General features: G+C 47.7%; 1 protein-coding gene across 1 annotated transcript in view; it reads right to left on the bottom strand.

The window, feature by feature from the left end:
- GALNT17 (polypeptide N-acetylgalactosaminyltransferase 17) overlaps positions 1-19,210 on the bottom strand; it is a 219,308-nt gene extending 200,098 nt beyond the window's left edge. The window contains exon 1 of the mRNA XM_032707475.1: positions 18,766-19,210. Coding sequence (XP_032563366.1) covers positions 18,766-19,003 — 238 coding nt within the window. The 5' untranslated portion in view covers positions 19,004-19,210. The remainder of the gene's footprint in view (positions 1-18,765) is intronic.
- Positions 19,211-24,054: the final 4,844 nt, after the last annotated feature.

The raw sequence follows: 24,054 nt of genomic DNA, 5'->3' as shown, positions 1-24,054 counted from the left end.
GTGACTATGTCCATTTCTGCTGTACTCTCAGCTTCTCTTTTCCCTCACTCTCATCCTGGTTTTCCTCTCCCCTAAACAATTTCTCCCCCCCAAAAGTTATCTTTATGTTACATTGTTTTATGACAACACCCAAACTGTTAGCATGCTTGTTGATACAGAATTGTTAAAATAAACCTTGCCAGTCTATGTTTTCAGACACCAATTATTCAGTGTCGTTTCACTCTAATCCACCCCAAGGGAATTATTGATAAAAACCTGGGTTACCCCCCTCCCTTTTTCTGGGGTGGGTTGTAACATTTTGGGCGTAGTCAGCAGGATCCTTTGGATGTGGTGGAGTCATCGGTGTAGTCTAGAACTGACACCAAGGGTGAGTCAAATGGTGACCGTCCCCTCGCTGTAAAATTATAGTAAGAATTTTTCTCCTCTCGGTGTGACCCGGGCACATCAGACCTGTTGAAAGGTTTCCTGGTGTGGCCTGGACCTGTTGAAAGGTTCTCTGGTGCCTGGACCTGTTGAAAGGTTTTTCCAGGGGAGAGTCAAGCCGACCCTCAGAGGGTTAAGGGGGAGAAAGACATTAACCTGAGCTGGGTTAATGACTGAGGCAAAGGGGATGGCACCCCTGGTTGAGTTATATGGGGGTTATTCCCTCCTGATGTTTGTCCTTGGTTTAGGACTGTTTCTGGTAGTTGCTGGTTTGGGTGTTGTCTTTAGAACAGTGCGAAAAGAAAGATCGGCTGTTCAGAGATCTAAGGGTGAAGTGATAAGATCTCTTCAGGAGTCAGTGAGGACATTACAGGAGCAATTAGAAAAGGAACGTTTGCAGTTAACTGCTGAGCGTGAGGCAGCACGGGGAGAGAGGGAGATTAACTTGTTGCTTTGGTCAGCCCTGCAAGGTGAGGAAGGAAAAAATGAAAGGCTTAAAAGGATACTGGAAATGAAAAATTGTGAATCACAAGACATCAATTTAAAATACCCTAGACCGGTGGATGTTAACAAATCCCTGTACCCCTCTGGGGAATTGGAAGAGCTTAAACAAAGTTATCCAGAGGACAAGGTAATACATATGCGTCCCCTCATTAAAACTGAAACCTCTGGCCAGGGGGCAAATAGGCAAACTACCACACGAACTAGCCCATACACGGGGGAAGCACTGGCCAAAATTCAGGAGAAATATAGCCATAAGGCCAGTGGATCAGAGACTGAATATGTGTGGAGAGTGTCCCTTACTGGGGGAGACTGAATTTTATTGAGTGAAGGTGAGGCCAGAGGATTTTGGGGCCCAGGGGTCTTCCTGACCACAAATGATAATCGAGCACAATGGTCCCCGACCCAAAGAGCTGCCTACTGGGCAGGCGGGTTAGACCCTATAGAAAGGGGAGATCCTCACACGATTAAAACCCCCACAATTGGCCACATTGTAAAAAGTGTACAAAAAACCGCATGTCTCCAATTAATGCACACAAAATTATTAGACCCACAACGAAATTCCCCAATGGAACTTGAGGAGGATCCACAGAGATTTCCGGTCTTAATCCAAGGCCTGCCTGAGGCACTAAAAGTTTATGCTAAACAATTACAGGAGCAAGGGGCAGTTGTCCCCATACACTCACCAGGGACAGTAGGGCCTGTCCATAAACCTTATGGGCAGTGGCAGCTGCCAGTGAGTTACCTCGATGCTGACACTGGCTCACAAATAGCTGCTGGACATAACAAAGCTGAACTGATTGCCCACATTGCTGATGTCACCACAGTGGACCAGACTCAAACAAGTACTATCACCCACTTAGAAAGTCTGAGACTTCAAATTCCCACAGAAAAAGTAGCAGTGTGTATTACCCCTGACACCTTGGCCACCCTAGAGCAAAGAAAGATGCTGAGAAGTAAAAAGGAGCTCCAGCATGCTCTGAGTTTATTTGTTTTTTGGAGAAAACACGTTCCAGACTTCTCTATTATTACTGCCCTAGTGACATTATGCCAGATAAGAAAAGGAGTTGGATAAATAGATAGTTCCTTCTTTTTAATAATGGGTCTGTAGTGGGCCAGATTTCTTTTTTTTTCCGCAGGAACCTTCCAGCAGATGAGATCAAACTGCATGAAACCAATAAAGCTTTCAATTGCAGCAATAGGTAGAAAAGATAACTGCCCCCACAACTGCTCCTATTATCAGCTTACAAGTATCCCATGAGAAAATGAAGTAGCAACAGGACCAAAGACTTACACTGTTCTTTGACATGTGTTTGTGTTTCTATCTTAATAACTTTGTAATATGCATATCTGTATGTATTTTTGTCTCAGTAAATTTGCAATATGTAAAAGTTTACCACAAACATTGTGTTTGTGTCTCCTCTACTCCCAAAATTGCTTGTATTATCAGCTTATTAATAATTTTTGACTTATTTGTGAACAACTCGCTGGTAAGATTGTGTAAGACAAGCCATTTTATGTTCTGCTAGTTTAGTTTTTGCCAAGTTTGTTTTGTCTTTTTTTGGGGGGTGGATTAGCTTGAGAGAAGCTTTTGGATGCGTGTAGTTCTGTCTCAACCAACTGAGAATCAAAAAACTCAATCAAATTTAGCCTGGGAGTTAGTACAAGTATTTATGCATATTTGGAGTCATAAAAATATGCATTATATACATTAGCCTTCTGCCTTGAAAGGCATTGAATTTCCTATTTGGTTAAATTTAACAAACAGAACTAAATTTAGGCCTAAAAGAAAACATAAGAAAGCCTTTTACCAGCTCCAAAGCAACCCAGTGTTTTTTGATGTATAATTTCAAATATTTGTGTGTATGTTTGTAACCTAATTAATGTTAAGAAATTTGATTGTAGCTATTGAGATCCTGTTACATCCCCTATGACTACTCACGGGGTGGAGAGAGTAACTAATGCAAATTAGCTTACTGTGTTATTATAAAATTGGGGTTTTTTGAAGGGGGGGGAATTGCAGTGCATTGGGGCTGTCTCTTCCTTTCCTTCACTCTTCTGTCTTCCTGTCCACTATACAAAAAACACCGCCCACAAAGAAGATTCACAGTGAACGACAAAAGAAGAGAAATTATTGAGTGCATAAATCACGGGGTGGTGGCAGAGACTGAAATAGTTAATGATTTATGCACTCCAGAGTTTGCAGACTTTGACTTTTTGCCCTAAAAACACAAGGGGATACCCCAGATGGACAGTTGAGCCCATCCCCTCAGTGCTAAGCCCTAAAAAGGCAAGAAGATGCCTCAGGTGGACTAAGCCCTAAAAAGGGTAGAAGTTGCCTCAGAGGGGCTAAGCCCTAAAAGGCAAGAAGATACCTCAGGTGGCCAATCGGGCCCATCCCTCCCTCCAGTGCTAAGCCCTAAAAGGCAAACAACTCCTCATGCCAGGGAGGTGCAAAAGCATGCTGAGGGTATATAAACTGACTGGTGACTTTGGGATTTTGGGTTCTCCTTCTCCCCCACCACCTGTGAATCAAGACCATCTCTCTCAAGCATCGCTGGATCCCGTGGGCGGTGACTATGTCCATTTCTGCTGTACTCTCAGCTTCTCTTTTCCCTTACTCTCATCCTGGTTTTCCTCTCCCCTAAACAATTTCTCCCCCCCCAAAAGTTATCTTTATGTTACATTGTTTTATGACAACACCCAAACTGTTAGCATGCTTGTTGATACAGAATTGTTAAAATAAACCTTGCCAGTCTATGTTTTCAGACACCAATTATTCAGTGTCGTTTCACTCTAATCCACCCCAAGGGAATTATTGATAAAAACCTGGGTTACCCCCCTCCCTTTTTCTGGGGCGGGTCGTAACACCACCCCTGGACCCCCCCTGCTACCAAACCCTTGCCCTGCAAACCCAGAACAAAGGTCAGTGGCCTCACAGCATCTGTGTGGCCTTAAACTAGTTCACCTGGTCCCACCACACCATCCCTTGGAGCAGCAAAATGGACCATGAAAAAACCACCCTGTTCTTTTCTTTCTCACAGCCTGGAGCTGCTGTCCAGGCTGGGACCTCTCAAATAGCCACACCTGTCCTATTATAACTTTTTTTGGAAAATCCTAAGGATTAAAAAACAAACAAAAAAAAGAGACACACAGAGCAGGAATTCCCAAATCAAAAAAAGGCTCCGCAGCCCCCAACCTTGGGGAGTTTATACCACTGATCCTCTCTGAAAATATAGGTGTTCTCCAGCACTGCTGCTCCTCTGCCACATCTATTTCTGTTTCCACTGGGGACCTGTATATCAAAAACCTAATAAAGAACAGTATTAGGTGAGTACTTCATTCCAACCTCCAAAAATCACCAATCCTACGCAATACTCCTTAAAAAAAAAAAGAGTCACCAGCAGTTATCTTGAAACTAGGACAGCTGCAGCATTTAAAACACCTACTACAAATGCAAACTACTCTGGCACATCATAATTAGTAAATGGCAAATATTAGGAGTTATGGGGAAAGAGATCGTTACAGCAGATTTTAATAGCCCAGCATTTCATGCATTTGATGTGGAAATGCAGTCAGCACACACTTGGAGCATTAAACCTACATTAAGAAACAAACTGCTTCATTTCTGGAGTTGTAAAAACAAAGGTTAAATATCTGCTTGAGCACAAACCCTGTAATTTTTCCACAGCGACTGTATTGTTTTGCTTTGCACAGCTAATAATCCCTGCCCTGCTTTGTCCCCACTCATCTCCTGAGCACTCACACTGGAATCAGCACAGCAGCACAAACACCCAAGAACCACATTTGCCAGGAAGGTTTCTTGATGTACCTTTTTATCTTTTTACTTACGTTCCATCTATATAAAATAATCAGTTGAAAATACACTTTTTTTTTTTGTAGACAGACGTTTTTCCACTGCTTGTAACAAAATTAAGCAACTGCACAGCATCCAAATATTCCTGAAGCAATCCAGAGATCCCCCTGTTCCCCGGGGGCACTGCTCCCTGCCAGGACACCCTGTCCCATCCCATGCCCCCTCTCTCCCTATCAATTCCCATGGTGCCCATCCAGGTCAGTCTCCTCATCCTCCCCCTCCTCTGCTCCTGTGGTTTCTCAGCCCCGTTTTTACTGAACCCCATTTTTCAATCCCTCCTCTCTTTTCCCTTTTTGTCTCTCCATGGGAACACTGATTCATGTTCCTGGTCCATGGAACAGGCTCCCCAGGGCAGTGGGCACAGCCCCAAGGCTGCCAGAGCTCAGGGAGGGTTTGGACAACGCTCTCAGGGACAGGGGGGGATTGTTGGGGTGTCTGTGCAGGGCCAGGGGTTGGACTGGATGGTCCTTGTGGGTCCCTTCAAGCTCAAGAGATTCTGTGATTCTTCCCATACATCATTTCCAAAAAACATCTGGATCAGTTTGCTGGGATGAAAGATAAACATGATCTTGACAATATCTGACCACCTCAGCCTAACTGTAGAAATCATGGACAAATTAACACAGTTTCTCATGATGGAAAAGGCTGGGCAGCCTAAAATAAAGTGCTAGCAGAGGTGTCTGCATCTGCACCTGCAGCTTTGGAGTGAGTCTGGATATCCCAATCCAACTTCTTTGGATATCCAAACCCAGCAATTGTAATTGGAGCTGGGTATTTCTGGATACGCGGAGCTGGACATTTAAGGGAATTCCAGGATTTTCCAAACAGCTCAAATCATGGTGGAGGCCTCCAATGGGGATGTCCTGTCTAAATTTCATCCCTTCCCTCTCACTGCCTCTGTCCTGCCTGCAGCCTGGCAGGCAGTCCTAATTTGTAAGGTCTGGTGCTGTTCCACAGGATCAAACAGGCAGCATCAGTAGCCAGGAAAATTTGCAGCAGGAACAGAGCATTAATTAGGACTTGAAAGTTGAGCAACTTACTAAGAAAAGACTGATAAAAGTGCAAAGTCTCATTTTACTGACTAACCCCTTTCATATCTGTGCAGAGCAGCAATTAAACTCCCCCAGAAAGTCACTTATTGATTCAGTGCTTGATCCAAAGGTAACTCAAGTCAATATGACCTGACCCCAGTAATATCTCCCATGTAAGACACTGTAAAAGGCAGTTACTGCCTTTGGACACTCCCGACGAGCAGGTTTCTGCAGGAAAGCTTTCTGTGTGCCCCAAACCCACCTGCATGACCCAGCTCTCACACTGCCCCTCCCTCACACACCACCAATCAAACACTCCATGTCTGAACTGTCCCCCTTCGTGCCAGAGAAAGCAGCTCCCCCGCCCCTGGTTCACTGGGCAATTACTAATTTAATTCTCTACATATTCCAGTTTTGTTTCTGACCTCCCACCTGCAGAGCCTAAAACCCAGCTCTGTCCCTCTGGGTGTTGCACGGGGTCCATGCAATCAGCTCCTCCCAAGGAGCTCCTGCCCCACCAGCAGCACCTGCCTCTCCAAACTGGCCCTTCTGGCTGCCCCACCTTCCCACACCCAGGGTCCCCCCGCACATCCCTTTGGGAACTGGTGCATGGTGGATATTTCCCTAATTTTGAACCAAACCTTGAAGGTTTCCCATAACTCAAAGGAGTAAGTAAAGCTTCTGGAGGCAGAGACCCCGAGGAGGACATGGACCTGCTGCCTGTCCTTCCCCGGCCCTCCAAGCCCACAGAGACCCTTCAGCCCCAGCCCCTGGCTCAGCACTGGTGCTCCTGGATGAACCCCTGGCCCAGCCTTCTTCCCTCACTGCTCCTGCAGTCCTCCCTCCCTCCAGCTCCACTTGCTCATCTTCGTGCCATGAGTTGGTTTTACACCCAGAGGCTGGTTGGGCACTGCCCAGGCTCCCCAGGGCAGTGGGCACAGCCCCAAGGCTGCCAGAGCTCAGGGAGGGTTTGGACAACGCTCTCAGGGACAGGGGGGGATTGTTGGGGTGTCTGTGCAGGGCCAGGGGTTGGACTGGATGATCCTTGTGGGTCCCTTCCAGCTCAGGATATTCCATGATTCTATTATTTCATTTTCTAACGTATCTCCCCTTCAACCCAGTTCACGTGTAATAATATAGACTGAAACCTACTTGAGTTTTAAATCCAAAAGTGACATGGAATTAACACAACTTTAGGCCTAATTCCCTCCTCCCATCTTCTGCCTCATGCTGTTGCATGATTTGTCTGGTTTGGGCACAGCCTGTTTCTCACTGGTTTATAGCACCAAATACCTGGGAAATGAACCTGTCAGGGGTCCTGGGCAAGGTCACAGTGTAAGGGAGGAGGAATCACTTCATGGAGGCTCCATTCCAGCAGCTGGGTATGGATATCCAGGAAGCTCCAGCTGGACAGGAGGAAGAACTTCTTCCCTGGGCAGTGCCCCAGCTCTGAACAGGCTGCCCAGGGAGGGGCTGGAGTCTCCTCCCTGGGGATATTCCAGAGCCCTCTGGACACAATCCTGTGCCCTGTGCTCTGGGCTGGCCCTGCCTGAGCAGGGAGGTGGCACCAGTGACCCACTGGGGTCCCTTCCAGCCTGACCCACCCTGGGATTCTGTGTGATTCCATGAGGAATAAGAAGGGAACATCTCTCCTTCCTCACTTTTTCTTTTCCCACCTCTTTGAATCCAGTTCCAAGTATCTTCAAATAACCAAAACTCTTCTGCAATGTTTCCTCATACCATTCACCACATAAAATCCTCTTTATCTCCTCCTCTCCTTGAGACAGCCACCCAGTAAGACATGAGGGAACTTCAATCTCTAACTTGTGCATTTTTTCAAATATTATTCTAAGTGACTTGTCCAGCATCGCACTAAACATCAGAGGAAAAAACTGATCCCTAACCCTTTCCTGCTGGATCCTGCTGCCCTTCGTGGTGCCACCAGTCCCTGCTGATGACAGCAACAACAACTTCAAGCAAACTGAGATCCCACATGATGCCATTTGGTCTGCACTTAGCAAAGGGCAAAGTACAACATGGCCCCAGCCTTAACTACAGGTTTATCTGAGTGTAGTGGTTATTACTATTATTGTCTTGTCAGTGCAAAGGGGAAAAACTCCAATAAAATCTAGAGGAACAGGGGTTTTATGTTCCCAGCTATTTAAAGCACTCAAGTGTTCCATGACAACTCACTCAAGGTGGCAAAAAATAAAAACACACAGAGGTCAACAAAACTTATTTAAAACCCAATAATGGAATATAAGTGAGCTTTAAAATTCATTACATGGCTTTTCACTCTTTTATTCTCCTCCTTCACTTTGTGTTTTTAAAGTATGATCAAGCAAGTGCTTTGGAAGAATTAGTAGTAATTTGGTGCAAACGTGAGTGCTCTTCTGATTGAATTGAAAGTGTAATATGGGCAAAGACCCAGAAAGAAATTCTAATTGTTATTTTAAAATTAACCTTCTCACTTCATCTTTATCCTCTGAGCACATGCACAACCATGGTGGGCCATTACCCTCCCTGAGATACAAGCAAATGAAGATTAAAACTAAGGTTAAATCAATTCTGACAACCATCAGGTAAGAGACCTTGCTTGCCTCTGATGCAGCTTGAGGAAACCCCAGAATAACTCAGCTGAGGCACTGCTGGTGTCTGTTAATCCACTGTTGATTTTCTCTCTTATAAAGGGTTTGCTGCTTTCTGTACCTCAGCAGTGCTTGGACGTGCCAAGGAAAAGCAATTTGGATTCCCATTGCCCACAGACACAAAAAGGCCCTGCTGTTACAGCGAGGAGATGGGAGAAAAGAAAGTCCTGTATCTAATTCAGGTGCTGGGGAACAGAGCCAGAGGGAGCAAAGATGCCCAAAGGTGGCACAGGGCAGAGCCCAGCTCTTGCCACCCAGAGCCTTCCCCTTCCAGACACAGGAAAATGCCGGTGCTGGGAAACCTCACCTCAAACCACGGGAAGGAACACGACACTGAACAGCTTTAAACTGAAGGAAGGAAGGTGTAGATGAGATATTATGAAGGAATCCTTCCCTGTGAGGGTGGGGAGGCCCTGGCACAGGTTGCCCAGAGAAGCTGTGGCTGCCCCTGGATCCCTGGAAGTGTCCAAGGCCAGGTTGGACGGGGCTTGGAGCAACCTGGGCTGGTGGAAGGTGTTCCTGACCAGGGCAGGGGGTGGAATGAGATGAGATTTAAGGTCCCTTCCAATCCAAACCATCCTGGGATTCTAAGTCATTTCCACTTGCACACAAGTTGAGGGTACTAAAGGAGAAGGGGACCAAGAATTCCCCTTCCCTCCTCAGCACCTGTATTAGGGGGGGTTCAGGACATACTGAATCTGAAACCATGACACCCCTGGAAGCTCAACATAACTGATATTTATTACCAAGAGGTGGCCAACAAAACTAACAAACCCAAAAGAGAGGAAGGAGGGGAGAAATAAGCCCCCAGTACGACCTGCCCAGTCACCCAGTTGTTGCCCATAAAGTTATCTTACTGACCTAGAATGCCTACAATTACCCATAGCAGTAAGTGCACAAACTGGCAGGTGTCCCTGCCAAAAGGCAACGTTGTCCTTGATGTGAAGCTAGCTTCCCTCCAAGAAAGGGCTGTCTGCTTTTGTACAAATAACTGATCACGTCTGTCTAGGCAGGTGCCAGCACTGCCCCACCAGAGGTCCTCAGTCCCACCCCCTGGTTATGTCAGTGCATCCCTTCAGTGCACCAGTGAGTTCTTTGGCACGTGCATAGTGTGCTTGGGGGGTCTTTCCTAATTGAGTCTGGGAGCATTGCTTCATCCTCTCCTCTTCATCCTCTCCCTCAAGCGACCTTGGAGGACGATTAGCCAATGATGGAACAGCAGTAAAATACAGTTTATATAAAAACTCTCATCAAGGACAAAGTTCCCATTTTACCAGAGGTTGTTTTCTCATAACTTGGCAGGGACAGAACAAAACTTTTTTGGGTGGTTGGGCTAAACACAGATTAAAGGTATTGGCATAGTTAACCCCTGATACAGCACCCAGCGCTGACACGTCACCCCGGTGGTTTTAGGGTGCTGACATTAAGTCCCCACGTGCACCAAGGCAAGTCAGCCTTGTGTGACTTAATGGGTGTGACACAGCCCTGGAGTTTCAGGGATCATTCCTTTTCCCTCTCAGCAGGAAGGATGGTGCTCTTGCACAACAGCCAAGGAAGATTCCTATTTTTAACGAACCTATTAATGGCAAGTTATCATATTACTCCCACACTGGAGACCCTGGGACGCTGTAGGTGTTTCCTGTTCCAAGGCAAAACAAGTGCTGTAACATGGCAGACAGCCCTTGGATCACTGTCTGGGGGCTCAGGTATCAGAGTGAATCCCAGGGAGTGAATCCCTGGGAGGGCAGGATCACAGGAACCAGGACTCGTTGCACAGTGTGAGCGCCGAGCATCGGGTTTGGAAAACAGAAAAGGCAAACTGGGATTTTTCATCCAGCTCACAGGGAATCTTCTTTCTTTTTCAGACAACTTTGCATCTCCCCAAGGATTCCAAACATCAGAGCCCTCAGCTGCACCCAGGGCAGGGGGTGTGATGGCTCAGCTCTCTCCTCACTGTTTTACGTCAGGCTCTCGTTGCATGATTCCCGCATTATTTTTAGACAACCATCAGGGAATGTCAGAATGTGGGTCGATAGCTATTAGATTTATAGGCACAACTAGCAAGGCTTGTAGCAATGAGATGTAAAGCATTCAACAATTTCTTGAAGAAATCTGACCGTGGGGACTGAGGGCTAAAAAAATACAGTCACTTGTACTCCCAAAACTGTTTAGGAAAAATCATCTCGTGCCACTCGGATACATCACTGGAGTTCAATCACTGCTGTTGACTCACAGGAGGGTCAATACTCCGAGTATTCAGTTTAAACAGCCCTTTGCAGGCTTCCACAAGGATGTCTTACCCCAAAAAAGCTTTCTTTTAAAATGTAATCTAACAACTGCAGGATATCCTCAGCCATCCTGGGGCTCAGGTGTATCTGGAGGAGCTGGGAGCTGGCAGCCTGCCACAACATCTGGACCAGATGTTCCATTTTAGGTAAAGATTAGTGGTACAAATCACAAAATTAGTCAAACCTCTTTAATTACCTGGGCAGGCACATTTCTGTTTGCTGTTGTGCTGTGCCTTGTTAACAGGCAGGTTTGCTCCCAGAAAGCACATGCTTCCCACCAGGAGCAGAGGAAGAAAGGATGGTGGCCTGGAGTAGACCAGAGGACTCCCCAGAATCCAAACATATGCCTAAAGCCAACTTCATGCATCTGTCCTGCCTGGCCAAGGCAGAAGATCTCCAAGATGGCAAGCATGGGACTGTATTCTCAGCAGTGCCTGCTGCCATCCCAAAGGCTTTGGGGTATCCAAAGTGCTTTGTGAGCCCCTCAGGTGTGACACTGCACCCAGGGCTGAGTCCTGCCCTTCTGGAGAGGCAGCTGGAAGCCAGGCAGGATGACTCCAGGCACTGAAATATCCCAGAATCCCAGAATATGCTGAGCTGGGAGGGACCCCCAAGGATCCTGGAGTCCAACCCTCAGCCCTGCACAGGCCCAGCCCCAAGAGTCACCCCCTGTGCCCCAGAGGATCAGCCAAACCCTCCCTGAGCTCTGGCAGCCTTGGGGCTGTGCCCACTGCCCTGGGGAGCCTGGGCAGTGCCCAACCAGCCTCTGGGGGAAGAACCTTTGGCTGAGATCCAACCTGAGCCTGCCCTGACACAGCTCCAGCCATTCCCTGGCTGCTGTCCCTGGTCCCCCCAGAGCAGAGCTCAGTCCCTGCCCCTCCTCTGCCCCTGCCCAGGAATTTGGAACTGCACTGAAGTCTCCCCTCAGTCTCCTCTTCTCCAGCTGAACACACCAAGTGCCCTCAGTGTCCTCATACACCTTCAAATCAAGGCCCTTCCCCATCCTCGTTCCCTCCTTTGGACACTCTCTAATGGCTTCAGATCTTTCCTAGATGTCCATGATTTCCAAATACATCCAACTCCAAATGTCTCTCACTGGTGACACAACAGCACATTACTGATCCAGACTGAAAATCACATAATTACAGCACCTTTCTGGGTTTTTGCATCCTTAGAAAGATATTTCCAAGATCTGCCTGATTAAATAGGCAGGATAAATGTAACGTTCCTTTGTCGTTTTACCAACAGGGTTCTGTTTCTCCGTTCATTTATTAATATGCAAAAATAAAATACCACCCTTGTCAACCATTTTCTGGTCACTGCAGTTGCATCTCATGAATCCTGTGTTGTCTCTGCATGATAAATGTGTTAGTGGCTTATTACTCATTCATTGCCAGTGACAGGGAATATTCGGATCACGATGCCAAACAACTATCAAACCCAAAAGTTATCTATCAGTTCCTCATCAGCTGGTTGTAAACTAACTGTCACAATAATGTCTAAGCTTCCAGATGCTTCCTAAATGACTGTCTTAAACCTCATCTTTTAAATAGATTGTTTCTATAAGAAGTATTTCCTTTATTCACTCTGATGGGTATCAGACCCAATTCCTGTGACCCTGCTGAGGGTGATTTAGAGGCTGCAGCCCTCAGGTGTCTTGAGCTCTCTCCTGCACTTAGGAAGTTTAGGTTGGGAACTTCTAAAAGCTGGTACTCACTCTGCATAATTTGTATTATTCCTAATGGGGAAAAACCAAATCTGTCAGGTATATAATAAATGTTAAAGCAGCAATTTTTATCAAGTTGCTATAAAATATATAAGGCCATACAACATAATACAGTTGGTTTCTACTTCAGGACTGTATATCATGGTGGTGGGACTGACATGGAAAGAGCATCCCAGCTCCTGTGGGACACAGTTAACACAGCAGTCACACCCCATCACCTCTCACTTATCTCCACATCACCATTTCTTCAATCAAAGATTTCACCCAGCGAGCCTGTGCTCTTATGAAGAGCTATTTGATTTCAGTAACATGATTAAGGTTTGAGCCCTTCTGCCTACAAACAGCTTTTCCTCACCCTCAGTTATTTACACAGTTATTTATCTTATTCAGAGAATTTCTTAGCTTTTTAGTTAATGTACTACCTACCTGTTAAAATCTCAGTATTACTGGTCTGTGGGTGTAGTGCTATTACAAGCTACTAACTGCTGATAGAACCACTTTTAATCTGCCTTATTTCCATACCTAATTTCTATGGTCAGTAGTTAGCTAAATCTGTAATGTGTTTGGAGGATGATAAGTGTTATAGAAGATAAGCATTATCTTATCCTTATGGGAAGCAAATCCACATATCTATAAAGTGGTTTAAGTTAATTAAGGGCCACTTTACAAGGGGGAGAGCAAGAGCCTGTTAAGGGCTGGGGTTCAGTATCAGCCTCCGTGTCCATGTGCAACCCTCCCAAAGTTAATTTCCTAATTGGATAAGCAGATGAGAGCACAGTCAGGGAGCAGGAGGCTGCTGGCATGAGCTCGGTCCTGTCTCAGCATGTGCAAATCATTCCATGTGCAAAAGCACAGATGCAGGTTTCTCTAAAAACTGAATATAGGCTTATTTCACCACCAAGGAATGTAAAGTTCCTCTTCAACTTTTAACGGTAAAAGCAGCGGTTTACTCTGTGCATTTCTTTAGGGAAAGAGCTTGCTCTGCTCCCCCCTTCCCTGACCAGCTTCACTTCAGCACTTCTTCATCACTGCTCTCTTTTCTCAACAATTTGCAGATGCCTTTTATTCTCCCTGATCTTTTACAACATCAAGCTGGAGCAACCTGGTCTAGTGGAAGGTGTAACCTGGTCTAGTGGAAGGTGTAACCTGGGCTAGTGGAAGGTGTAACCTGGGCTAGTGGAAGGTGTAACCTGGGCTAGTGGAAGGTGCCCCTGCCCATGGCAGGGGGTTGGGCTGGATGGTCTCTAAGGTCCCTTCCAGCACAAACCATCCTGTGATTCTACGACCTGCTGTGAACTCACAAAGTAAAGTTTAACAGAAGAGCTCAGGGTAAGTCAGCAATGCCCTTTCATGGTGTTTTCTGCCTTACCAATATTTGGCTTGAAGTAAAGACTTTTCATACTATTTTCCACATTATTCATATGCCACATTATTCCTGTCTCGCTGACAAAACTCAGCTGCTGTTGTGTATCCACCAAAAAGCACTAGAGAGGGAGTTTAGAGCCTTCACTCTCCTCAGAGGCTTTAATCCAGAGCCAGATCCCCTGAACATGCACAGGCAGGTGTTGGTCCCAGCCCAGCTGGGTGGAAGGTTGCTCAGGTAACCAGGGACCAGCAGAAGGGATCAGCTGCCATCTGTTCAAGGTGGCAGATACAGGTGATGGCCTCCCCACACCCAGACCCAGGGTTATTTAAAGTTCTCTCCCTCCTGCACTCTCAAACTGGCAGTTTTAATGACTGAAGTATTTATGTATTGACCTCGAGAGCTTCTGGTGCACAGGGTTCAGAGGAGGGGATTGTAGGGTCAGATGCAGATGGAGGGGGAGACAAGACAACACACCAAATCAGACCCAGGCTCTTTGCTCCTGCCTGGGATGGACACTCAGCACTGGAGCAGCCCCAGAGCAGGGGACACATAAGGAAACCTGATGATGGACCCTGCACACATAAGGAAACCTGCTGATGGACCCTGTACATCCCACCCAGCTGGGTGTCCAACTTCCCAAAGCTTCTCCTGTCCAGGGCATCCCCACCCTCATCCTCTCTCCTCCTAGGAGGGGGGTAAGCACACCCTGCCCTGCTGTGAACATCTCCCATGCCAGGGTGAGATCCAGGACACCTTCAAGAGTATGAAGGGAGGTGGAAGAGGGTAATGCAAGAGCTCAAGGAAGATGAAACAGCCACTCAAAAGCTACCTGGGCAATTCCCCGTGGGAGGAAGCGAAAGGAGCCACTTCTCACCACACAACAAGCACAGGACTCAGCCCACTGGGGGGTCTCACAGTGAGCAGTGTCTTTGTACACTGTTTCATGACACAAACATCAGCTTTCCTCCAGCCATGGCACTCATCCTACAGGCCAGTCTGATGCTAGAAAGTTGGCCCACCTTTGCTGTCTCAGGATCCTGTAAATGCCCAGTTTCTCAAACGCCTCATGGTCACTCATGGGTTTCCCACATGACCCCAGAGGAATGGGAATGGATAAAGGCAGACCCCGAGATGAGCTCAGCTGGGCAGAGCATGGTGCCAATAACACCAAGAGCGTGGGTTTGATCCCCATATGGGCCATTCACTCACTGAGCCTTGTGGGTCTCTTCCAACTCAGAGTACTCTGTGATTCTGTGACTCTGCCCAGCCCTTCCCAGGAAGCCCATGGCTCCTGCCAAAGCTGGATGCTCTCTCCTGAGTCTCTGTTCCCTCCAGCTCCTCACTCCCTACCCGGTCACATAAGCACAGAAACCCTCTCTTTGCAAACACAGCGACAAACTGAAAAGTTCATTTGTGTGAATCTCCATAAAGTTGGAGATAATCTGGACCACAATTTGTGCTTATGTAAATGTCAGCACACAGAAAAATAGGTTTGGATCAAAAAGACAAGTTGTAGCTAATACCCAAAGTAAAATACAGACTTTCCTTTCTGCCCTTCATTAGCTCTCTCTGAACATCTGCTGAACAAGAGAATTCCAGCCATAAAAGTGACTCCAGAAATTAAAAATCCTCTGAATTTCCAGATCAGTGCCTGCACACACAAAGCCCTCCATTTCAAAGGGCACCCTCATCCTTCTGTGTGTGGGAGCCATCTGATTAGAGAGCAGCAAAAAGCAACAGAACAGCAAAAAGCAAACCCCACACAACTTGTGCAATGAATTAGGGAGCAATAATAAACTTCTAGAATGAACAAAGCACACATACAGTTCTCAATCAGGCCACAAGAAGACTAAATAGACAATTTGGGGCAAACCCAAGTCTTTTCAGGGGTACTTCATGAATTAGAATGAGGAGAAAGCTGCACCAGGCCAGTGCCTGCTGTGGTGACTCCTTGATCCTGTGGAGCATTCCTGGGGTGCTCTTTCAACCCCCATGTGAAACAAGTGGCTGACACAGTGTAGGTTTGTGCACTGCTACCCAAGTTAACTCCAAAACTCTGTGAGACCAGCAAAGTGCATCATCTGGGAAGTGAGGAGGCGTCGTGGGAGGCAGGCTGGGTCATGTCTGGGACAGCTCTTCTTGCACAGAGAGGAGTGAGAGGCAGCCTGGTGGTATTTCCAGGATGGCCCACCAGAGAATTGTCATTCAAAAAGAGTGATTGTGTCAAATCCTTCCTTTACCAGGCCCAAGGCAGTGTTGTTTAGGTTGTTTTCACGGCCAATGTTTACAGAGATAAATAAATACAGGCACATAAAACATGAGGGTTGCTGTACCACAGAGGGCTGTTATTTCCAATATGCTTTACACTACATGACTCACAAACCAAACCCACAGCAATGGTATGATCAGATTGCTCATTTAATCTTTACAGAATGGAGCTTTTTAAGAGATTCAGTTTTTTAAAGATGGCTTCAACTCCCACTGAAACCCAGCCAAGTCCTATAATGCAGAAAAAATCCATAGCTGGCTGCACCCAAACTGGGGGGTAGTTTCTCTCTTCGGCCAAACGCTTCTTGATGCTTCCCAAGGTGCAGATTTTCCACATGCTGCACTGCAGGACACTGTATTTTATGATTTTGTGCTAAACCACGGGTCAGATTTACAGTGAAATACGACCTTACACAACCTCTGGGTGGATCGTTCTGCAGGGGCTTGGCCAAAAGCTCAGGTGGGGTTGGTGAGGCACCAGCACACAACTCCCCCAGCCAAAAATCAAAGAGGAGGAGTGAACTCATGTTTGCACACTCCAAGGGGGCAGCAGGATTGCAGCTTTAGGTTTTCCTCAAGTGCCCAGAAGGAATGATGATCCAGGCACAGAAAATTCCTGGAAGGGGAGCCGGACCAGCCACTCCCAGGGACTGTCCCAGTACACCTCACTGTTCCCTTTCAGTGGTGATGGGGGGTTCACCTGGCCCCCACATCTTGCTCTGAACCCCTGTCCTGCTGAAGCACAACACACAGACATCACTCAGAGAACTGGGCACATTGTGCTCCTCTCAAAACCACATGTGCCAAAGATACACTTGACCCAAAGTTACATAAGCACTGTGCCAGAGCTATTTTTTAGCCAGACTGATCAGTGTTGCTATAAATCACCCCAGGATGCAGAGGCCAGACAAGATGTCACATTTATGTGCTCAGCTTTCTGCCTGCCCTAGGAAAACGTCTGTGATATGGGTAAGATCTCTATTCCCTCTCTGCCTCCCCTGGTCTGTAGGTGCATCGCTGCTCCTCGGCACTGAGCAGACTCCAGTACAACACCAGAACGCGCTCCCAGTGCCCAGAGCAGCCTGAGGAGAGCACAGAGCTGTCCTGAGCTCCCAGCTCCTCTCACAAGCCCAGCCAGCCCCAAGAGCAGCCCCCAGAGCACAGCAGAGCAGGGAGCCACCGAGGAAGGGCAACATCTTATCACTTCAGCTCTCCCTGTGTATTTGTGGGAAGGGCAGACTGCATCATGATTACTTGTCCTAGTCCAAGGTCCTGGTGTGAGGGCTCCTGTCTTGCAGCTATTGCCTCTTTTTAAATAACTGCCTAGATCTCCCCAGGAACTTCTGCCCTAGCAAATCCAGGAGCAGGCAGTTTCAACAGCTTGATTATAAATAACATGCAGCTTTCTACCTTATTCCTTGTTATTCTTACGCTTCACCACATTTGTCAGCCAACAGTGCTGCTCCAACATCTCGTGGTGCCGGGCACAGGCAGGATGGGTTCCTCATGCAAGTGTGTAAGGCAGGAATATAAATAACACTTTCCTGCTTCTCACTGTGCCCAGTGCCATCCCCAAAGCCCAGACAGTGACTCAGCCAAGGCTGGGCACAGGGAATGGCACTGCCAACTGGCATAGGGAGGGCACGCTGCGTTCCTGCACCTGCCTCACCTCCCAGGTGCAGAAGTCAGAGCAGCACAAGCTCAGGTTCAGCTCTCGGATCAACACGGCCCAGAACCGGGCATCAGCTTCATGTTCAAAACTCAGAGAGGGAATCACACTGACATGGCCAAAAAACCATTTAACTCTGCTAATTCTGACTCCAGAAGACTTGCAGGTGTTAAAGCTACAGAGGCTGGAAGCAATAAACAGGACTCTTGGTTCAGAGACCAACCCCAGTTGGGAATCTATGGGGAACAACTTGAAAAAAATCAGCTTCCACAGTGAGCGTTTTAATTAGATACCTCAGCCAGATTTCTTATGTCTTTACAACATGTTTCTCTATCCTGCACAGCATCTTTCAAACTCCCTTTTGACATCTTGGAACTACTGAACCTGGTGAGATTTTAATAGAAATCCCTTTGCTGTGCTATAAAGAGAAGCATTACTTGAGATTTTAATTAGCAGTCATCAGTGCTGAGCCATAGGAAATACTGAATACTTTGCTTAACTTGACAGAGAAAGTGCCTTTGCTTTCTGACCTTCTGCACTCCAGTGATGCAACACACTTGAGCCATTTAAAAACTCCTTTCCAAAAACCCAACTCTGGAGGAGTAAAAGCCATTCCCTCAATCAATACACACTGTGCTCCTCCAACCCGTGTTCGCCCACTGCACACCCTGCTCGTTTGATGCAGAAATCGTGCCTCTGTCATCTCCTGACCGCTGCTCTAAATCTCAAAGGCAGCATTCTGTTATTAGGATTTCCTCCCATCCTGTGCAAGGTACTCCGGGCTTTAAACGCACACGGAACTTAGAAATCATGTGCTAAATTGATTCAGACCCCGTTTGCACAATAACACAGAGAAAAGCACAGGTCTGGCATGCGAACTTTAAGCGAACCGGGCACCTGCTCTGAGCCTCGATTCACCACCCACGACCATTCCCAAAAGGCATTTAAAGCAGGAGAACTATTCCTACCATTCAGCTGCCTGTAGACTATGTCTTCTAGGAGCGAGAGCCTCTTCAGCACCGCATCCTGGATGGAGCTGCCGCCGTGGGCTGTCGAGTTGGCCACTTCTGCCCTGGGATGGATGTCATGGAAGGAGTCTCCACTCTTGGCCGTGATGGGTCTGCACTTGGCCAGGAAGAGAACGAAGCCAGCCACGGCGATGAGGTTCAACACCAGCAGGACTTTGACTCTCCTCAGAGAAGCCATCAAACTTCCCGAGGGGCCCCGCCAGCCGCAGGGCTACGGGAGCGGGCCCCGCTGCGCGCACATCGCGGGGCCGGGGACGAGGCGCGGCGGGAGCGCGGGGAGCAGCGGGGCCGGCGAGCAGCGGGGCTGGCGAGCAGCAGAACCGCTCGCCCAGGCTGAGCAGCGGAGCCCGCCCCGGACTATGGCCCCGCAGAGGAGGCGCGGCCGGGGCCGCCCGCCCCGCTCCGCCCGCCGCGCTCCCTCCGCCGCCGCCACTTCATGCCCCGCGCTGGGCGCCCGCGCTGCGGGGCGGCCGCGGGGCCGCCGAGCGCTGCGGCAGCACCGGCATCACCGCCCAGCCCCTGCCTGCTTCCTCTCCTCCCGCCTGCCGAGCCTGCCTCCCAGCCTGCCTCCTCTCTCTCTCCCGCCTCCGCCGCGGGGGGGGCGCGGGGCCGCTGCCGCGCTGCGCGCTCGGGGCATCCCCGCCGCCCGCACCGGGGGGAGCGCGGGGAGGGGGAGGAGGAGAGGGATGAAGAGCCCCCGCCCCCGGCCCGCGGTTGCGGCACAGCCCCCGCACAGCCCGCCATGGAGGCCCGAGCCCGGCCCGGGGGCCGCCCCCGCTTCCCCCGCAGCTCGGCCGGGCATCGGCATCGCCCCCGGGGCGGGTGCGGGGCGGGGGGCGCGGGGCTCTGGCGGGTCGAGGCGGGGCCGGTGGCGGTGACGCGCTCGGGCTCGTCTGTGTCGCTGAAAGTTTGAGCCCCCCAGGCCGGTGCGGGGTCCGCTCCCGAACTCTGCGCCCCGACTTTCCCGCATGGAAGCCCTACCCTCTCCCCTGGAGCCTTACCCTCTCCCCTGGAGCCTTACCCTCGCCCCTGGAGCCTTACCCTCTCCCCTGGAGCCATACCCTCGCCCTTGGAGCCCTACTCTCGCCCTTGGAGCCTCATCCTCCCCCTTGGAGCCCCGGCCTTCTGTAACAGGCACGGCATCACAACGGGAGCATCCCGCTCCCCAGACGCGCTGTGTCGGCGCCAGGGACCGGCGCTGGAGCTGTCCCCGCCGCGGTGAGCGAGGATGGGCTGTTCCTCGAACGCTAACACGAGGTGGAGTGATAAAAACATCATACACTAGAATTCACATCCATTAATGCCAGAATGGTGAATATTCTCCTGAGAGCACAGCCCCCACTGAACAACCCCATCAACCCGGCTGTTCCCGGCTCTATCCACGTGCCACAGTTTAACCCCGCTTTTCAGACAGACGACACCAACACGGATTAAAAATTCAAGCAACCTTGAGTCATTGTATCCTATAAGGCAACTTTTCAAAAGGTAAGAATAACCCCGCTCACCCCCGAGCCATAATTAAAAACAAAACAAAACAAAAAATTAAAATAAAAAAAATCAATGCCATGGAAACAAACCTAAAATTGCTTTGGAGGATTTGGAGCTTTAATTTAGTCCTAGCTGCACATGAAATCTTTTATAGCTTCTACATTCAGAGCCAGGACCCTGCTACAAGCCTGGAGAAGAGTGACAGGCACATAACTCGTAGTCAGACCCTAAAATACCGTGGTCAGTCCATCATCCACACTCAGCTTCATTATTCTGCTAAGAAGGTGAAAAGGTGTGAATGGTCTGGGTGACATGAAGCTGGAAATACCTTACAAATTGCTGAAAACCAGCTTTTGGCTGGCACTGAGGGGAAGCTTAGCCCAACACCTGCAGCTTTGGGGGTTCTTTGGGGGTGTTTTGGCACATGGTAAGCGCAAGTTTTGTTTCCAGAGCTGACAACTGGGATGTTTTCTCTAGATCAATAAGAGCACTTTTTATTAAACAAATAAACAAACACCACCTCAGCTTTGCAGAGCAGTTTACCAAAAAGGGAAACCACATGGCCTGAACTGTCAGGAGCAGAAATATTTGTGCAAACAGAAAACTGCCTGCTGCTTATTCTGAAGCAGCCTGGGCTGGACACCCGTTCCTGTTGTCCTTCATTACCCAGTGCTCCCACTGAAGTCAGGTTGGTGCATTGCACAGAAACAGCAAGATCTATTTTAATTATAAAATAGCTTGGAAAAAGCTGGATTTAAAGACATTTGGCACATGGCTGTTACATATGATCCTATTGCAAACAAAAAATAATAATACTCCTAGGATCTTAAAAAAAAAAGATACAAGAATTTGAAGCAGCTCCTTGCTGAAGGACAAGGGAAGTATTTTGCCCCCACTTTCTCCAAGAAAGGCGCAGAACTAAGTCCCCAAAGGAAGCAGGGAGGGAGGGAGGGAGAAAGCCACAACTCTCTTTAGGATGACAGCCACAGGACACCTGGCACTGTGAGTGTGTGTGGGCCCAGGGAGGGCAGCGAGGCAGGAGAAAAGGAATAGGCACAAAAAAATGCAAGGAAAAAATATGCTGTGTGGGAAACACCATGAGAGCTAAAAATTAAAAATACACATAATATCCCCCTGCCCTGTCTGGGAGGATTAAGTTCAAACACCTCCCCAGGTACCTGTTTTTGTTGCTGCTTTTCTTCCCGTTAAGGGAGAGCCAAACATCTCCCCCAAAGCGACATGGGGGAGAGCAGAGCACTTCACACAACACACAGTGAGGATCAAAAAGTCCCCTGAATCAGAGAATCACAGAATGAAAAAGGCTGGAAAAGACCTCCAAGATTATTAACCCAGCACCACCATATTCACCACCTCAAGTGCCACATCCACACGTTTCTGAACACTTCTAGGGATGGGGACTCCACCCCAGCCCTGGGCAGCTGTGCCAGTGCTTAACAATCCTTTCAGAGAAGAAAATTTTCCAGATATCCAACCTGAACCTCCCCTGGCACAGCTCGAGGCCGTTCGATCGTGTCCTGTCCTGCGGATGGACACCGACAGGGTCAGGCTGCAGGACACCTGACAAAGTTGTGCTTTGTGGCATCAAAGTCCCCAGAGCAGCTCCCCACGTGCCCTGGAGCATGAATTTCCTTTGAGCTTTGCACCACCACAGGACTGAACTAAACTTCAATAGCAAATACAAACTGTAGTTTTGCACCTTTGCTACAAACATGAAAAGGTTCATCAAGACCCCACTCTCAAGTCAGGGTTCAACCAAGGACTAGCTCAGCCTCCACTGGAGGGCCTGGGATTTTTTTTCTTCTTTTTTTTTTTCTCATTTTCTTCCATTTTCACTACATTCCTACCAAAAAAAGGCATGAAACATTGTTACTAAATAGAGAAGAAGAACTAAAGGATATTTCTCAGTATAGGGGAGAGAAGATCAGTTTGCATGTCTAATAGAAAAATTCTATTTTTGCCCATTCCAGTGGAGTTCTATGAACAGCACACACACACTTTTCAAGTGCTAGCCAAAATAATTACTTCTTTCCTTCTGTGGGGAGAAAAAAAAGTCCCCTAAATCATGAATATTCAATGGATTGGTTAATGACATAGTAATGCTTTAGCTCAAATCTCTGCTCCTTAAAATACAGCCAACACAAGCTGCCAGTTACAAGAAGACTTAAAAACACAAGAATAACTTGATTTCCAGAAGTTATCTCAGCCTGATCACTTTGCAAGTATCTGATGGTGGCATGATACCCTGACATATCTGGGGCAGACTCTCCTCACATTCTGGGAGATGTAAAACAGGCAGGAAAAAATAGCTTTTGCTACTTACTGGAGCCAGTGCCAATGCTGTGTGTTCTCCAGGGCACAGGGCAAAGGTGCCTTCCCTCAGCTCCACCAGATGTTTGGGTCTTTTAGGTAAATTTGCTTGAATTGCATAAATCTGTGACTAAATCCCTGTATGAAAGCCGTGACCTGCACGAGGAAAAAAACCAAAAAAATAAACTTCTCCCCTCCCCAAAAGGTTCAGCTTAAAGCCATGAGTTGTTTCCTCCAAATCTTAGAGTTCTGGCTGGGGTGTTGTTAGTGGGTTATTTCTTTGTTTGCAGCCAGTGCTCAGGAGTTGCTCATCTTCCCTTTTCTCCCTCAGACTCTTAGGGATTCCTGATTATTCAGCTTCACTTTGTTACTTTGCTGCCCAAAACCACCCCTGAGAAAGTCCAACCCCCATCAGGGAGGTGAATTTTAGCCTCCACATTGTCCATGGGCTCCTTCCTTGGTTTTCCCACTGTGTTTTCTGCCTGAAAGGGTCACCAACATCCCTGAATTCCTCTGTGCCCTCCATCCCTTGGCCATGGGAGGCCTGGGCTGGAGAAATGAGTAAATGCTTGCAACAAAAGCTATCTTTTGTTTTCAGAAGCTGATATTAAGAAGTTGATGGCACGTTGTCTGCTCTCTCTGTCATTTTTGACAGCACTTTAGGCACATATTTACCATCAAGGAGTGAACCCTTTATCTCCAGCCTTCGCTTTCCCCAACTATGGGAACAGCCAATGCACAAAAGTAACTTTCTCCAGTTTTATCTTCAAAGTTGGGAACATATTTAGTTCTGTGTTACAATAACTCTGTTCGTATTTCATGAATTTTTAAGTTCAGGCCGTGAGCGTGGACAGCTCATCACTGACACATCAGGGAAATGCTGGGAAAAAACAAGCAACTTATTGTGCTTTTAGCTGATGAGATTGCTTTATGGTTCCCTCAAGGATATTAAAAAGATCTTTGCATTGGTTATCAATAAAGATCTTTCAGGATCAGCATTTATAAACCTTCTAGAATGGCCTCAACTCTTGATTGAGTTCAGAAATGAAGGAACTTAGAAAAAGCAGAATCAGAGCTTAAGGCTCAACTGTTCTTTAGTTTTGCTGCTTTGACTTCAATATTCAGCTTGATGAGCAGGATCTGATTCTTAAATCATTTTATAATTAGAGCATTTTTGAAAAGTTTCAGCTTCTTTCTTGAAAAACAGGGGGGAAGGGAGAAGAGCAAGTTCATTGAAATTTTGATAAATTATTGAAAAATCAGAAAACCCATTTTAAATATTGACTTTTTGTGTGACTAGAAAATAAATTCCCACTTATTTCTTTTTATTACAGAAGATACTTATACAGCCTATCACATTTCAACCCCTAATCATCATCTCATATTCTCTCAGAACATCTCAGCAGAGCCAGG

The sequence above is a fragment of the Chiroxiphia lanceolata genome, chromosome 20 (genome assembly GCF_009829145.1).
Source record: "Chiroxiphia lanceolata isolate bChiLan1 chromosome 20, bChiLan1.pri, whole genome shotgun sequence".
Classification (NCBI taxonomy): Eukaryota; Metazoa; Chordata; class Aves; order Passeriformes; family Pipridae; genus Chiroxiphia; species Chiroxiphia lanceolata.
The sequence above is the reverse complement of the archived record's forward strand: the minus strand, read 5'-3'. Positions and strand labels throughout refer to the sequence as shown.